This window comes from Oncorhynchus mykiss, chromosome 8, assembly GCF_057628025.1.
Source record: "Oncorhynchus mykiss isolate SJ-2025 chromosome 8, ASM5762802v1, whole genome shotgun sequence".
Classification (NCBI taxonomy): Eukaryota; Metazoa; Chordata; class Actinopteri; order Salmoniformes; family Salmonidae; genus Oncorhynchus; species Oncorhynchus mykiss.
The window spans coordinates 28102307-28120343 of record NC_143029.1 but is presented as its reverse complement, the minus strand read 5'-3'; the positions used below and the strand labels follow the sequence as shown (position 1 = coordinate 28120343).

General features: G+C 42.4%; 1 protein-coding gene across 2 annotated transcripts in view; it reads right to left on the bottom strand.

Annotated features, from left to right (window-relative positions):
- The window catches only part of jag2b (jagged canonical Notch ligand 2b), a 111495-nt gene extending 103069 nt beyond the window's left edge, over positions 1-8426 (bottom strand). For both annotated transcript variants that reach the window (XM_021612192.3, XM_021612194.3), the window contains exons 1-2: positions 8088-8426; positions 6995-7315 (exon numbers count right to left, since the gene is read on the bottom strand). In XM_021612192.3, coding sequence (XP_021467867.2) covers positions 6995-7315; positions 8088-8156 — 390 coding nt within the window. In that variant the 5' untranslated portion in view covers positions 8157-8426. The remainder of the gene's footprint in view (positions 1-6994; positions 7316-8087) is intronic.
- Positions 8427-18037: the final 9611 nt, after the last annotated feature.

The following is an 18037-nucleotide window of genomic DNA, read 5'->3' as shown; positions in this document are numbered from 1 at the left end:
CAGCTGATCCTCAAAATCTTGCACACTAATGAGATGCTATTGAGCCCACACTAAGTCAAGGACTAGATGCTTTCTGCTAAGTTTTGATTACAATACTGGGTGGGGTGAATATTTTATATGACATACATGATTTTGTTAACTAGTAAATAGTAGCCTACAGCAAAGTGTGTTGAAATCATTTCTAACTTGTTAACAATCTCTGCTAGTTAGTTTTTCCTACCATGTGGGTTTTTAGCTTGCTTGAGCCTGCTAACGGAGGAGTGTTAATTCACCCGTTTCCATACGTTTCATTTTTAAAAAATTCTTACAAAGGAGTTGTTTAATCTAACTGCTTAACTATTTCTGTAATTGTATTATATATATTTTTACTCAACTTTACAGGAAAATGCCACAGACACCATCTGATGTGTGGAGACATTTCACTTCAGCTAATGTGGAAGGAAAAGCTGTATACATTTGCAAATACTGTGCCAAATCATGTGTGAAGAATGCAACAAAGATGGAGAATCATCTGGCCAAGTGCATCAAGTTCCCTCAGTGCTACAGCAAGCATCCTCTGACAAAAGCCCCTCTACTTCTATTCGTGGTGAAAATTATGAATCAGACACCTTATCGATAGCAACAGCTCATGGGCCTCCTGGAATTAGCTTTTTTATTCAATGGAGGAACGTAGTCAGAGAAATGATGAGGAATGTCTTGCTCGAGCTGTGTATGCAACTGGTTCACCTCTGATGCTCACAGGCATGTGTATTGGAAGAGATTTCTGAATGTTCTTCGCCCAGCGTACACCCCTCCAAACAGACATGCTTTATCTATTCATTTGCTGGATGTAGAGTTCAACAGAATTCAAGTGAAGGTCAAGCAAATCATAGAGAAAGCAGACTGTATTGCAATCATCTCTGATCGGTGGTCGAATGTTTGTGAGCAAGGAATAATTAACTACATCATCTCCACCCTTCAACTTGTATTCTACAAGAGCACAGACAAGAGACAGACACACTGGTATCTACATTGCAGATGAGCTGAAGGCAGTCATCAATGACCTTGGACCACAGAAGGTATTTGCACTGGTAACAGACAATGCTACGAACATTAAGGCTGCTTGGTCTAAAGTGGAGGAGTCTTACCCTCACATCACACCCATTTGCTGTGCTGCTCATGCATTGAATCTGCTCCTCAAGGACATCATTGCACTGGAAACAATGGAAACTTTCTACAAGAGAGCCAAGGAAATGTTTAGGTATGTGAAGGGTCATCAAGTTATATCAGCAATCTACCTCACCAAGTGAAAAGAATAAGAGCACCAGATTGAAGCTGCCCAGCAAAACCCGTTGGGGTGGTGTTGTCATGAATGACAGTCTCCTGGGAGGGGGAAGGAGTCTCCAAGAAATGGCCATATCACAGTCTGCCGATATGGACAGCCCCATCAAGAGGATCCTCCTGGATGATGTATTTTGGGAGAGAGTGGTAAGCAGCCTGAAACCCATAGCAGTATCCATTGCACAGATTGAAGGAGACAATGCCAACCTGTCTGATGTTCAGAAGAGGAGAAATCTGAACTTCCCTGCCCACTTCACCGTTGCGCCAAGCAGAGGAAACTGCAGTTCTGAAATACATCAAAAAGTGTGAAGACTTCTGCCTGAAGCCCATACGCCGCAGCATACATGTTGGACCCCAAGTATGCTGGCAAGAGCATCCTGTCTGGTGCAGAGATGAACAAGGCCTATGGTTTCATCACTACCATGTCTCACCACCTTAGCCTGAATGAGGGCAAGATTCTTGGCAGTACACCTCCAAGCAAGGGCTTTGGGATGGAGATGCAATATGGCAGTCATGCCAACATATCTCAGCAGCCACCTGGTGGAAGGGACTTTGTGGATCTGAGGCTCTCTCCCGTTGCCTCAATCATCCTCCAAATCCAACTAACATCAGCTGCCTCAGAGCACAACTGGTCCTTGTTTGGGAACACACGGTTTGAAAAACTGGTGGACAACTGGGCAAATTTGAGGCTTTTTGAGCCAGACAATTAGCCATCCGCAACAAGGTTGGAAAGTGACAGTGAAGATGAGGCCTCAGTCTGATGTTCAAGAGGTGGACATTGAGGTCCAGGGAGAAGACATGGAAGCCTGAGAGGAAGATAGTTTCTAGACTAAAGCTTTGGTTATCATTTTACAGACGTATGTTGAATATGTTTTTGGGAGATGCGATGGATCATTCAATATTCCCTTTCTTTTGTTGTTCAGTGAAATCATCCCATGTTTAGAATAAACTCAATTAAAGTTCAATTCATAACTGTTTTTTTTTTTATTTCTATAGGAAGGATTAAATAATTTGCAATTATGTCTACTTATGACAAAGTAAAAATAAAAGGTTTGTATTCATGACAAATATCCAATGCAAAAACATCTACATTGAAATGGTATTAATACTAATTTCCATATATTCTCGTTAATTCCCACCTCTGAATATTCCCCAAAATGTGCAACCCTAATTTAAAACACAGATGAATTAAAACAAGTCATTGCCGAGAGTATGTGGGCACCTGCTTGTCGAACATCTCATTCCAAAATCATGGTCATTAATATGGAGTTGATCCCCTTTAATGCTAAAACAGCCTCCACTCCCCTGGGAAAGGGTTCCACTAGATGTTGGAACATTGCTTCCATTTAGCCTCGATAGCATTAGTAAGGTCGGGCACTGATGTTGGGCGATTAGGCCTGGCTCGCAGTCAGTGTTCCAATTCATTCCAAAGGTGTTTGATGGGCTCTGTGCAGGCCAGTCAAGTTCTTCCACACAGATCTAACAAATCATTTCTGTATTGACTTCGCTTTGTCCACGGGGTCATTGTCATCCTCAAACACGAAAAGGCATTCCCCAAACTGTTGTTAAAGTTGGAAGCACAGAATCATCTACAATGACATGCTGTAGCATTAATATTTCACTTTATTGGAAATAAGGGGCCTAGCCTGAACCATGAAAAACAGCCCAAACCATTATTCCTCCTCCATCAAACTTCACAGTTGGCACTATGCATTGGGGCAGGTAGCATTCTCCTGGTATGCGCCAAATCCAGATTAATCCGTCGGACTGACAGATGGTGAAGTGTGACTCATCACTCCAGAGAATGCCTTTCCACTGCTCCGGAGTCCAATGGCGGCGAACTTTCCACCACTCCAGCCAACGCTTGGCATTGCACAGGGTGATCTTAGGCTTGTGTGCGGCTGCTCAGCCATGGAAACCCATTTTGCGAAGCTCCTGACAAAGTTATTGTGCCGACGTTGCTTCCAGAGGCAGTTTGGACCTTGGTAGTTAGTGTTGTAACCAAGGACAGGCGATTTTTACACGCTTTCAGCGGTCCCATTCTGTGAGCTTGTGTGGCCTATCAATCCTCGGCTGTTGCTCCTAGACGTTTCCACTTCACAATAACAGCGCTTACAGTTGACCGGGAAAGCTCAAGCAGGGCAGACATTTGACGAACTGACTTGTTGGAAAGGTTGCATCTTATGTTGGTACCCTTTTGAAAGTCACTGAGCTCTTCAGTACAGACCATTCTACTGCCAATGTTTGTCTGTGGATATTGCATGGCTGTGTGCTCGATTGTATACACCTGTCTGCAATGGATGTGGCTGAAATAGCCGAATCTATTCATTTGAAGGTGTGTCCACATACTTTTGGCAATGTAGTGTAGCAACATGGTCTAGGAAAAGTAATTTCAACAGCACAATGATTTGTTTCAGAACCGTGGACAGTGACCACTATCCAATGCAGGAGAAACTGCATAATATCATATTTATTACTGTTGCACCATTGTTCTTATGTAATAACCATATACAATTCAGGAGCAGGTCTTAAGAGTGATGTGACTGTCCCATCCCCACATTAAGAGTGACTGTCCCATCCCCACAGCCTTCACAATGGATTAGTCCACTCAGACACACGTGAATCAGACAGGTGTCTTTTTTTTTTTGCTACTGCTCGTCTAAACAAATCTCGGTCGACCAACAGACTATCAGCCCTAAACACAGCAGCTTTTCTGGCCTGTTTTGTAATTTCTGTATAACTAAAAATGTACGACGAAGTTGGCTCTTTTACAATAGGGATCAATGGGAAAGAATGTTTGTTGTCCCCAATTTGTGGGTGTGGTCGAGGGGAATTCTTTATTATGTGAATATCGACTCAGTGTATTGCATTAGCCATATCAGTTAATTAAAATGCCAACATTGTACATACCGTGGAAATTATGGCATCACAATAGCAGGCAGCCATTGCAAGTGTACCCATAAGTTTCCCAGTCAAATTGCCAGGGTTAGAGGTTCCAAGCCAAGTGTATTCATTCTATTTCTGCGTGCTGCTGCATTGTGGAAGACTGATTTGCTACAACACCTTCCTTGTTTCAACAAGGTACAACGTTTTATGTGATGAAGAGTCCACGTTGCGGCAGAAACGGACTCAACACGAACGCCGGCCGTCTTGTCTTCAGTCAGCTGTTCATTCCACACATTGTTTTCTTCATGATTGTGCCAGCCCTATAAACCCTTGATCTTTTTCCTGGTTAAATAATTTTGGTTCAGGTGACTTGCACACATCGTACAGGTAAATCAGATCTAGTAGTCACATTTTCCAACCCCTTCTGAAAATAACCATTATTACACCTCAACCTAATGTAAATTATGATTTTAGCACATTTGAACATGAGCTATACACTCCATCATTACTGTAGTCCAATAGATAGCCAGCCACCTATTCTCTAAATTCGCTAAATGCACAATCAGTAGTGTAATCAACATAGTGGCTGGGACCCTAGCTTCCCAGGTGAGCCTCATACGAGTGTCTCTGTTCGAAGGTAGTGCACTATATAGGGAATAGGGTGCCATTTGGGACATAGAACTCTACTTCTCCACTGAAAGCACCATAGGGGGCAGGAGAGAGGGAGGGAGCCACATTATTGTTTACTAAAGGCCTATCTAACCGTTGCCTGGCGACGGCCCCGGCAAGCTCCCAATCAGGTGTGGCTGTGCTTGCTGGTTAGCCTTGGAGCAACTGTTCCCCTGCCAGGCCCAGGGAAGTCTATCGACAAAACAGAAGCCTTCCTCACAGTACAGATCAAGGGAAAGATAATTCATTGAATAGGCGAGTTGATAAAGTAAAAAGGGAAGAGATTAAGAGAAGAAAAGAGAAAGGGGGTGATAGAACATTTATGAATTGATTAAGTGACAAGTTAGTTCTATTGTATCCCCATCTAATAGCAGATGCAGTGCATCACCCTAGAGTGAACCCCTCCCTCCAAGCTTACCCAAGATCTGTGAGTAAGGGCAACTTCATCAACTACTGCTGGTAGGCTATATGGGCTACTAGAAGCCAGGCATAGATCATGGACCGTGTGTGCGCGTCAGCCCGCAACAAGGCTCCAACTGGACATCTGGCCACGGCTGACAGTCAATACTACACTATCTTTGTTGCTTTCAACCTGTAACACACAGCAGTGAGTAGACCAGCTAGCTGTGACATCTGCCACTGGAGTAGTAGGGCACTGTGCCCATTTCAATAGTCTAATGTGGCTTCCACACCACTGACAGTCCAAATCTATACTTGTGAGGGCAACTACCTAGGAGGCGTCCTCCGAGTGTTTCATTGAACCTAGCTTGTGTTTTAAGGGGAGGGGAGGAGCGCTACTTGAGACTATTGAGATGCGTCTGCGGAAGCAGCTGCTGGGCACTTAAGGTAATGACAGGGGAGCTGGACAAGAACAGGTCTCTTTGCCTGTGTTGTAAAGCATACATGTTGCATAGGGACTTGAGACATATCCCTTTCAGCTCCCTCAGGATGATCAAGGGAACGAGGAAGTTAAGTTAGTGGATGAGAGAAAAAAAACATTTCAGATCTGCCTGTGGTGGTGAGGGGGAGGGAGGGGGGGGGGGGGAAATAGGTAGCATTAGCTAGCACTATTCTGTTGAATCTCTACAAAAAAATTAGTATTTTTCAACCTATAGCTTGTTCTCCATCTTTTTAAATAGTGAACCAACATGTTTCTCCGCCCTTTCATTTCCATGACTGATAAATATGGAAATAAGTAAATGGAACCTGACTTTAATGGTGAGCGAGTGGTGTGCCTTTTCTTGTGCTCTTGTCTGCAGCAGACAGTGTGCAATACACATAGTAAGTATCCTGATAGGCTGGGGAATTGCCAGAGAGAGTTAATTGCCCTTTTTTTAATAGATTAAGTTGTGTTTTGTAAGGGATGCTAATCTTAACCTAATTTTCCAATTAATAAAATGTGCCGGGGGCATTGGCCTACTGAAAACGCAGACAAACTCATTTGAGACTGCTATTCTCTATACACCTTTACATTACATTCAAATACAACTGTTTTCTTATCATAGTGGTGAAAATAAGTATGCACTAGCCTAATCCGTATACACACAGACACACGGTGATTTTACGCAATTGCGTGCCACCTGCCACCCACTCAGACAGCAGGGGAAGCTGCGTGAGCTCTATGCAAAGAGAGCGGGATCAAGAACGTCACCTTATATGCACTGCCTCGCTTGCGTGTAGGCAGCTGTAATTTCGTTTTAATAAGAGCTCGCCACAAACTAGTGCACTCGGACGCTCCGAATAACGAACCCACATAATAATCGAAGGGGACACTAGCCTTGTGTAGTGCCGTTGCAATTGAGGTTACTGCTGTGACGTGGACCCAAGGGGATTCGGGTCTAGAAAATCAACAGGGAGCTACAGCAGTCACCCCAAATCACACGAATGCATCATGACTCTAGAATAACAATCGTATAAACTCTAGTATTTCGGTGGCAAACGCTACCTTGGAAATTATGGAGCCCGTCGACACGAACCCTATCCAGTGCCTGATAGTGACATATACTACTGTGTATGGCACTGACAAAGATACAATAAAACATTGGACTATCCTAAAATACACTTTGGCTTATCAAAACATTTAATGGTGGTGGATTGATTAGGAAAGATGTACACTTACCGGCCATGCGTACTGAAAAGAGATGAGAACCTTGCCAGCATCGTTGATTTTGTTTTGGTTATTCTTCGTATTCTTAAAAGAAAAAATATTTCCACCAAGAACGTGTGTAGATCCAACTCCGTAGGTGCAAGAGCCAGTGGTTGTGACCTCGGTTTGGTACTCCTTTAAGCAAATTTTTAAGTAAGTATCACACTCGTCCCGACTACAGCGCAGATCCTGTGAGTTCCTTGTGCCGTCGCAGCATTCCCCGTCCGACAACTCACCGTTCACGTTCTGAACGGTAATCAGTTGCAGCTCAAAATAGCCAGAGCACTCGGACACCTAAAAATAACATTAAAATAGAAAATAATTACTGAAAATTCTTTGTTTGGTTGGTTTACTATATGCGTGCGTAAACCGATAGTGGTGCACGCGACCACCGGGAATTTGATGGAAAGGCTACGAGGACACGCCTGACGCCCAAACCGATATTTAATTTCAGAATAGGTTAGAGTTAAGGTCAGGTTTAAAGTAAAGCTCCGTTTTACGTTTTGGCTAGTCGGTGTATGCGTCAGTTGTGTCCTTATAACGTTAGTATGGGGGAGTTTGATAAGCTTGTTTACCAAGTAATTAATAGTTGGGGGATAATTGGGTCAATAATATTACAATGTGTTGTTTACCCATGTAGCCTACCTTTGGCACAACATGTTCTGTCATTAACCTACAAAAAAAAAAATAGGCCTTTCCTTCCAAGAAAATGCATTGGCTAGTAGTGCATCTGTGTAGTAGCCTATGCATGAGGATCCTTTGCTAATGTCGTTAGAAACAATTAACTGCAATAAAACTTAAAACATGTAACGTTAGGCTATTTAAAATATAGCCAAATGACAAGTGCATGACAGCAAAATGGAGTGTAACAATTCCTCACACTTCAATCTCGTCATGGTTACAATACATGATCACATGATTCAATTGACGGCTGCGTAATTTAATTATCGATTAATATCTGAATACGAAATAGGTAAATAAATAGGCCCACGCCCACTAACTTTTGACAACGATTGTTTATAAATCAACATTTATTTGGCGTAATATTTGACAACAGCCCTCTTACCTCCGTCCATATCGTCAATAGGAGGCACAGTATTGAGAGGCAATTCGTAATCCTTGTACAATTCCACATGCCTGCGAATAATTAGTATGTCATAGGGAAAAAACGATCCAAAACGGAAAAGAGCCGTTGACCGGCGACACAGTTCTCCGCTCCTGACATGCAAAATTCACAGCGTGCTTTTTTTCCTCCGTATATTTCCAAAATTCACCGAAATATTAGCCTACATGCGTGTGTAGCAAGCAGCCGACGCAGCGTTGTGATGGTCCAGCCACAAGAACCTCCGTCAAATCACTCCACAGCAACTGATATGTTTCCCAGCTACAGCACGCCTGAGGATGTATTTTTGATTGGCAGATCAACAAACCACTCACAAATCCGAATTCTTGCAATTGGCAAGAGCAGTCCCTGAGCCAACCAAAGGCACTGGGGGCGGAGTATTTCCAAAAACCTTGAATTACATGGCTTGGGTAAATGAGAACTGAGAAACCGCATAGACAGACCTATTGGACATTGTGTGTAATAGGCTATGTCTATCAGGTTACAGGTTATTTAAATACAACATTTGAGAAATATATCCAAATACAGGATAATATGCCCACCGTGGTTTTGGCTGTAGGTTTGCAATTGTATTATCAAGGTTGGCCTACGTCTTAATTCCGCCGCTCACAGCCAATTTACAACGAGCAATATGCAATTTGTTTGCACTAGACTAAATGTTGTTAATCTAAGTTCCCTTTTCAAATGTCGAATGAATGTCTTCTATGTGAATGAACATTTTCGGCAAATAGCCCACAACATTGATTTAACTTCACTCTAAGCATGGGCTTTACCTATTGTTTTTAAAATAGCTTAAAATAAGGAGGTTATCGATTTATCCCAGCATAAATTGACCCACACAGACGGTGGGCTTTGCTGAATTAATGTAGTTGAGAGCGCCCTCTTCTGTATATCGGCGCATTAGGCTGTCAGTGTGGATAATGTGCTTCAGTTTTTGCAGTATACTGTGTGTTACTTGTGACTTCGTGATATTGAGTTACTTAATAAGGAAAGCCTCTAATTTTTTGTCTGACAGGAAATAAGCAATAAAGGCCCTCCTTCGGCAAACGTCATTGACATCCATTTCTTGTTCTGGCACTCTGCCAAACAATCCACTCATAGCTTGAGAAATCCTGACATCCTTTTAGGTGACCACTTCCTACGGAGGAGTCATAGCACAAGTTTCTCAACACCCCACCATCAGTCTGCATTCAGTCACACAAGCATCTTATCGAGCACCTCAAAGGGAGCCTGGAGTGTGTGTGAGAGCGAGAGATAGTGTGTGTGTGTGTTTGCATGCACATGTGTGTATGAACGTGAAGACGATTGACAAAGGCTGTGTGTGTGCCAGACAAGGCTTCCCCCCCACCCGCCGGGCACGACCCTCTCCTTTCACCAGTCCAGCGGCATCATGTCATCAGATAGGGATGCAAATAAGTGCCCAGATAGCCCCAGCAGCAGCATTGGCTCACTGGTAGAAGTGTGTGTAGATGAGGTGGGTGGGGGGCAGTGGTGAAGAATAGGATTATGAGGTTGGGGTGGGGTGGGGGATGGAGGAGGAGGGGTGTTGGGCACTGTGGGGGGTTTGTAGACCTCCCTCCCAGGGTTAGGGTTGGGGGGGTAAAGTGGATTTCTCTCCTCATCCATTTTTCATGGGTTCTTCCTTTGAGAGTTGAGAGAGCACCCCTGCCTGAATGTATGACCTCTTGCTTCGACTCTCTTTTATCTTTAATCATTGAGGAAAGAGGGTGGGGGAGGGCGGTTGTGAAATTGTTGGTGAGGCACACGTTGGTGACGTTGTCAACCCACCCATGTATATGATTACATGGACAGGGGGGACCTGATCCTAAAGCACTCCTACTCTGAGGCGCTTTACAATGTCAATGGAATACCAACGTTATGCTACTGATATTCTTAAGCCAATGTATACATTCAATTACTTTCAGATTACACCAAGTGCCTATATAGGGGGCAGGGACTAGTGGTTACTGTTGGATGGGGCCTGTTCCATGCTTTGCTCTAAAGGGGTCTAAGATTGAGGCCAGTTCCAGTACTGGATATTATTCATCCTACCTTCCTTCCTCCCTTACAGTGATTTCTGTTCTACATGTGACTGGAAAGCAAGGTGAAAGCAAGGTTCTTTATATCCCATTTACCAGACTTTTCAGATAAGTCTGTGTTCCAATTCTGTTTCTGTAGTATGAGGCATCTTGATGTACAAGTAAATCCCCTGGACAGGACGCAAGTCTGTCGCAGGGCCTTACCCCTAATCCGTCTCCTTAATTCTGAGTGCTGAGCAGAGGCATCAGGTTCCATTTTTAGTCTTTGGTATAACTCAACTGGGGTTGGAACTCCCAACCTTCCAATGTCAGGCCAAACACTAACCACAAGGCCACTGAGTTGAAGAAAAATATTCAGCTATTTTACAATGCTCATACCCAAGAACCCCTTAGGCATTTTTAAATATGGTTGCCAACGCACTACATAGCAGACGATTTCATGTTTGTTAAGCGTAGCATGGGGCTGAAATGGAATAGAGCAAAGCAGTCAGATTCTCAGATTAAGAGGGCTTTCTGGTCCAGGTGGATTTGGTTGACTTTTGGGCTCATCTAGTAAGATGTCACGGATAGAAGGGAGTGACTAAAGGGATGTCAAGCCAATTTATAACCCTGACACTAACTCATTAGTTAATTCAACAAGGGTTTGCTGGTCAGTCATACCCCTTTACCTAGATATAAACTTAATGTATAGAACGTACATGATTCTTCCATTATGTGGAACACACAACCGGATCCACCAACAGACATTTTTCGGCAAGTAATCAAATCAAATGAAGTTTTATAGGTCACATACACATATTTAGCAGATGTTATTGCAGGTGTAGCGAAATTCTTGTGTTCCTAGCTCCAACAGTGCAGTAGTATCTAACAATTCATAACAATACACACAAATCTAAACGTAAAATAATGGAATTAAATAATAGGCTGAACATACCGGCAAATATTGCTTGTGAGAAAAAAATATTTTACATTGAAGAGTAAGTGAATGAAAATTATGAAAACTATCAATGAAAATCTAACATTATATTTGGTCATGACAAACTGTTTGTGGGCTGGTACCAAATAACATGTGTGCTATGTATAATTTTGGTCCCAGTTTCTCTCAACCTAACACTGCTAAGGTCCTAATTTTTGGCCAAAAAGGGTTTCCAGAGGGCAAGAATATACATTCTGCAAATTAACTATTCGAGCCCAAAGCCCTAGGACTGAGAACAGAGTGAAATAAACTGCTTAGGTATGTTTTGGCTGCCTCCCTGAAATCAGAAAAATACATTTGCTCACGTAGGATATCCTATCCCGCGACGATCTAAAAGCGGCGACTACTCCTGTCTTCCTCTTGACTTTGTTTTGAATCGGTCGCGAACCCTCACATCCTCTCTGAAGTTCAAAAATGGTTCATGGAGGCATGCAGAAGAACAGAGCTGAAATAATGGGTGTGTTTGAAATTGACTACATTACAGTTGGACTATGTGGAAACAAATCGAGAAATCACTTTGCATAAAAATGCCTATATAAAGACTTCACAAAAACCAATAACCAATGCATGGTAAAGGGAACCCACTGGGCACTGACGTCAGTTCAACATTCATTTTGATTTACATTTGGTTGAGTTTTCAACTAACATGAATTCAATGTGAAATCCCCCCCAAAATTTACAGTTTCATTGAATTTAGGTTAAAAAAAAACACAAAATGCCATTAAATTGATTACTTTTTTGCAAATCCAATCAGTTTTTCAGGTTGACTCAATGTCATCACAAAGATTTTTGGGGGTTGAAATGAAATGGAAACAATGTTGATTCAACCAGTTTTTTCCTAGCGGGAAGTGTTGCAGCATCTGAGTTTGCAGGTCCTATACTTTATTACCATACAGACCTCTTTGGCCCAGGATCCCATGATAAGTGAATGCTTTTTTTCCATGCACCCTCCTCCTTTCCCTCGCTTCCTCCATAATAGGACTAGGGTGACCACATGTCCCAGATTGTGTGGGACAGTCACGCATTTTGGGCCTTTGTCAAGTGTTCCCCAACAAAACCATCAAACATTTTATCAACATTAAAACACCACTAAGTTGATCTGTCCCATATTTCACTCAAACGTCACATTCATTTGAAGATAATTGTCTCTTTTGCAATCACGTTGCGCTTATGACAAGATATACAATGCCTTCAGAAAGTATTTATACCCCTTGACTTATTTCACATTTTGTTGTGTTACAGCCTGAATTCACAATTGATTAAATATATTATTTTCTCACCCATCTGCACACAATACTCCACAATGACAAAGTGAAACCATGTTCTTAGAAATATTTTCAAATTTAATAAAAATTAAACACAGAAGTCTCTCATTTACATAAGCATTCACGCCCCTGAGTCAATACCAGTTAGAAATCACCATTGGCAGCGATTACAGCCTGAGAGTCTTTCTGGGTAAGTCTAAGAGATTTGCACACCTGGATTGTACTATATATGCACATTATTCTTTCCAAAAATCTTTAAGCTCTGTCAAGTTGGTTGTTGATCATTGCTAAGCAGCCATTTTCAGGTTTTGCCATAGATTTCTATGCCAATTTAAGTCAAAACTGTAACTAGGCCACTGAAGAACATTCAATGTCATCTTGGTAAGCAACTCCAGTGTATATTTGGCTTTGTGTTTTAGGTTATTGTCCTGCTGAAATGTGAATTTGGCTCCCAGTGTCTGTTGGAAAGCAGACTGAACCAAGTTTTCCTCTAAGATTGTGCCGGTGCTTCGATCTATTCTGTTTTTTGTTTTTTTTAACTCCCTAGTCCTTGCTGATGACAAGAATACCCATGACATGATGCAGCCACCACCATGCTTGAAAATATGAAGAGTGGTACTCTGTGATGTGTTGGATTTTCCTCAAACATAACGCTTTGTAGTCAGGACATAAAGTTAATTTCTTTGCCAAATTTTAGTGCCTTATTGCAAACAGGATGTATGTTTTGGAATATTTTTCATTCTGTACAAGCTTCCTTCTTTTCACTCTGTAGTTACTCCACAATACTAACCTAAATGACAATGTTCTCATTAATCTCTACAACCGTTTTAAAGTCACCATTGCACACACTGTATATAGATTTTTCTATTGTGTTATTGACTGTACTTTTGTTTATTCCACATGTAACTCTGTGTTGTTTTTTGTCGCACTGCTTTGCTTTATCTTGGCCAGGACGCAGTTGTAAATGAGAACTTGTTCTCAACTGGCCTACCTGGTTAAATAAATGTAAAATTAAAATAAATACAAAATTGGCCTCATGGCGAAATCCCTAAGCGGTTTCCTTCCTCTCTGGCAACTGAGTTAGGAAGGATGCCTGTATCTTTGTAGTGACTGGGTGTATTGATACACCCTCCAAAGTGTAATTAATAACTTCACCATGCTCAATGTCTGCTTTTTTATTTACCCATCTACCAATAGGTGACCTTCTTTGCGAGGCATTCGAAAACCTCTCTGGTCTCTGTTGTTGAGTTGGTGTTTGAAATTCACTACTCGACTGAAGGACCTTACAGATAATTGTATGTACAGAGACTGAGATAGTCATTCAAATATCAAACGCTATTATTGCACACAGAGTGAGTGAGTCCATGCAACTTATGTGACTTGTTAAGCAAATCTTTACTCATGAACTTATTTACGCTTGCCATAATTAAGCTGTTGAATAATTATTGACTCAAGACATTTCAGATTTTCATTTTTAATTAATTTGTAAAAATGCATTAAAAAAAAATCTAATTTCACATTATGGAGTATTGTGTGTAGGCCTGTGACACAATCTCAATTTAATTCACTTAAAATTCAGGCTATAACGCAATAAATGTGTAAAAGGTCAAGGGGTGTGAATACTTTCTGAAGGCAATGTACAGTATATCATAAGAATGTGGTACTGGTGATGTTAAACACTTCTCCAATCGTTGTTGAGATCTTCTGCCAAAAATGTAAACTACACTGTTCCGCAAAATCATCCTATTGTCCAGCATTTGGGTATTTTAAATGTGATCACACTAACTAGGACGGACACAGGAAGCATGTGAGGCACGGTTTACTTGGGCCCACGAGCCGTCACAGCAGGGGATAAGCATGACAGACCCCCAGGTATCAGATAGGGGTCGCGAGGTCAACCAAGCTCTGCCAGATTCTAAATCAGAAGCCAGGTAATCCTTGTCATCAAACATGATGTCAGCGTTAGAGGGATATAGGTTGGTAGCTTGCAGCTGGTTCTGGTCCGACACCATATCAGCATTTGTAATAAAAGTGGGTATCCATCTGGTATATTGTGTTCGGTATCTGACAGACAGTAGTGAAATAGTATTTGTTTTCTTTCAAATACGTAAGCTGAGCTTGATTGAACTTGGCTGGCGTGATTGAACCAGGGAAATAGTGCCAAGAGTGCAACCCTGCTCGTCTGGTACTCCAGGCAGGCTGAATCAAAGCTCAAAGCATTTAAAAAGTAAACAAACACTATTTGAACCCTGGGCAGCGGAGAAGATAATATCTGTGCTCTGGAATACAGGCAGTCATGGTAGTCTCTAATTTTAGTGAAACTATTGCTCAAATCTTTTTGTGGCACACCAAAATTAAGAAGCAAGAATTTGTTGGATTTTGGCCTCCCGAGTGTGGCAGTGGTCTATGGCAGTGCTAGCTGTGCCACTAGAGATTCTGAGTTCGAGCCCAGGCTCTGTCGCAGCCGGCCGCGACTGGGAGTCCCATGGGGAGGCGCATAATTGGCCCAGCGTCATCTGGGTTAGGGAGGGTTTGGCCGGCAGGGGCAGGCCGGGCGCAGTGCACGCTGACACGGTCACCAGGTGTACAGTGTTTCCTCCGACACATTGGTGCAGCTGGCTTCTGGGTTGGATGGGCATTGTGTCAAGAAGCAGTGCGGCTTGGTTGGGTTGTGTTTCGGAGGACGCATGGCTCTTGACCTTCGCCTCTCCCGAGCCCGTACGAGAGTTGCAGCAATGAGACAAGACTGTACCTACTACCAATTGGATACCACGAAATTGGGGAGGAAAAAAGGGGTGAAAAATACAACAAAAAAAATACAAAATTGTTGGATTTTCTAGATAGTAAAAGCATGGAGCAGGTATTTTGATCCAATGTGAAGAATTGTGTCAATCCAACAAAATCCATATCATTTTAAATCCACATGGAACATGAAAATATATCCGAATCAGGATTTAAAGAATAAGACGGGTAACATTTTAACTTCCTGCAATGTATTCAGAAACAGAACTGAATCCTAAACTGCCTCATCTCACTCCAATGAGTTTTTGATGTAGGGCAGGGTTCCCCAACTGGTGATTTTATTTTGTACTTTTGTCTTTTTTGGGACATACAAAAATGCTTATTCACGTCTGTAAGTCACCTTGGATAAATAGGTCTGTCTAAACGACATATGTTATTGTCCACACAGATAGGGGCATTTTGAGATGCTATAAGACATGCATTCAGCCCTTCTCTATGACGAACACTTGGTTGCGTCACAATAATATATTGTCTCCCTGCACTTATTCACTTCCCTTTATGGATGTCAAAGGAAATATGGAAACTGTAGGAGTGATCCACTTTCGTGAACAGGGTGATGTAAGTTAACTGCCTGGTGTATGTGATCATATACAAATGTAAGCAAGGTTTGAAATTATGTTTTCGTCAAATATATATGTTTTGGCTTCTTGTGGTCAATTTACAGTCTACAAATTATTTATAATTATGTTCCAGCCCCCTGACCATCCACTCACAAAAAAAATTGTCCCCCTGAATCTAATTGATGATCCCCGGTTTAGGGTGAACTTTCCCCAGACACTGATCTGGGATCGGTTTTGCATTTCCCACACTAATGGTTAAGGTTATGATTTGGGGAGGGGCGGGGAAGCTGATCCTAGAGGAAACTTCACCCCTGAGCCAACGGGTTCCTCTTGGGGTTGGCGCCAACATACTAAGTTTACCAGGCTTCTCCAGTTGCTTCTCCTCTCACTGGCCGGGCCGAGGATCTCATTTGCATACAGGTGGACAGTGTAGTGCGCTGGAATCATATTGGTTGTCGCCCATGCCATGCCTTTTGTCCTCCCAGCCTCATAATTCCAGAGGTGGACACAAAGCAGCGCTTCACTTCAAAGAAGCTGGCTTGGTTGCACCTCGAAGTTCACCACCGCCACCACAGATGGCCCATCTGGGACAAACACAGTAAGGAGGCCTGTTACGGCCCGGTGTCCAATTTCAACATGAAAGTGTCGGGACCACAATGTAGTTATCTTTCCACAATGGCAACACAAAGTGCATGGTGGGAGAAAGAGGTTGGGGGGGGGGGGGTAATTATTAATTCATTAAAAAGTGGGACTTGCATTTCAACTTTCCCCCCTCTGGGACGTGCTCGGATGGTGGCCAGTGCGCGACCAGGCGACCAGGGTTTGACCAGAAATTTCTCCATTGATTCGACAAAGCCTTTGACTTTGTTTGTGGAGTAGGGGAGAGTGGGGTAAGTTGAGCCGCCTCGTTTCTAGGAAACCATGCACAAAATGAATCATGTGACCAAATATTTAGGAAGAGGGCTTCATATCAGCATGAAAGTGCATCCTTGTAGCTGTGTGGGCTAATATAGTCAAAATGTTTGCCTTGAGCCAATTGCCACCATACCCCATACAAACGATGATTAGATAGCACAGGAGGTTGGTGGCACCTTAATTGTGGAGAACGGGCTTGTGGTAATGACTGGAGCTGCATAACTGGAATGGTATCAAATACATGGTTTCCAGGTGTTTGATGCCATTCCATTTGCTACGTTCAGGCCATTTTTATGAGCCATTCCCTCAGCAGCCTCCACTGTTAGATAGTCAGTTTTATGCATAGTATTTTTTCAATGTGTCATGCATATGAAGTCAAAGTGCATTTTTTGTTACAGAGCAGACATCATGCCCTGTGTATACAAACATAAAACAAGCAGGGGTCTAGCCTCCCTTGAGGTTCTAGAGAGAGCAGCATAGGAAGTGAGTGAAGGGAAGGAGTCCATTTAAGAAGCAGCAAGGGATGAACAAATAGACTGAATGACACTGAAGATGTACATTGACAAAAAGGAAAAGTACCTGGTTTTAAAAGAGGCTATGATAGAGTAGCAGAGGAACATAAGGTCTTATCTAATGCCATGGAGTTTGAACTTGTGGACTAGTTTTATGGACTTACTGGCCTCAAATGCAGAAAACTTGTTTCGATGTTGGCACATCAAAACAACATCCCTCCCTGTCCCAGACAACTGGTCATGAAATGGAAGGGTGAATGATATTGAACAAAATAAATCTACTGTATATCTGAATGTAGGCATACATCTAAGATATACAATATACCACACCCTCATTCCATGAATTCAACTTTTACTTACCAGCACCATCACAGGACATCATCCCCCACTTATCCCAAGGCGGCTCAATTTACCCCCATTTGCAGTCTGCAAATTATTTGTAATTATGTTCCGGCCCCCTGACCATCGACTCAAGTTATGCCAAGAAACCAAGTTGTGCCAAGAGATCTGCAGTGGGAAAAAATGGAATTTAATTTTAAGGCAGCAAATTGTAAAGACTTTCACTAGGCACTCACCGTACCTTCTACATTGTGTGCTCATGTGTGTGACTCAGTTGGTTGAGCACGGCACTTGCAATGTCATGCCACCCATTCAAAATGCTTATTCACGTTGGCAAGTCACCTTGGATAAATAGGTCTGTTTAAATGGTAGACGCTTATATGTTATTGTCCACACAGATAGGGGCATTTTGATTTGCTATAAGACATGCATTCAGCCCTTCTCTATATCAAACACTTGGTTGCGTCACAATAATATATAGTCTC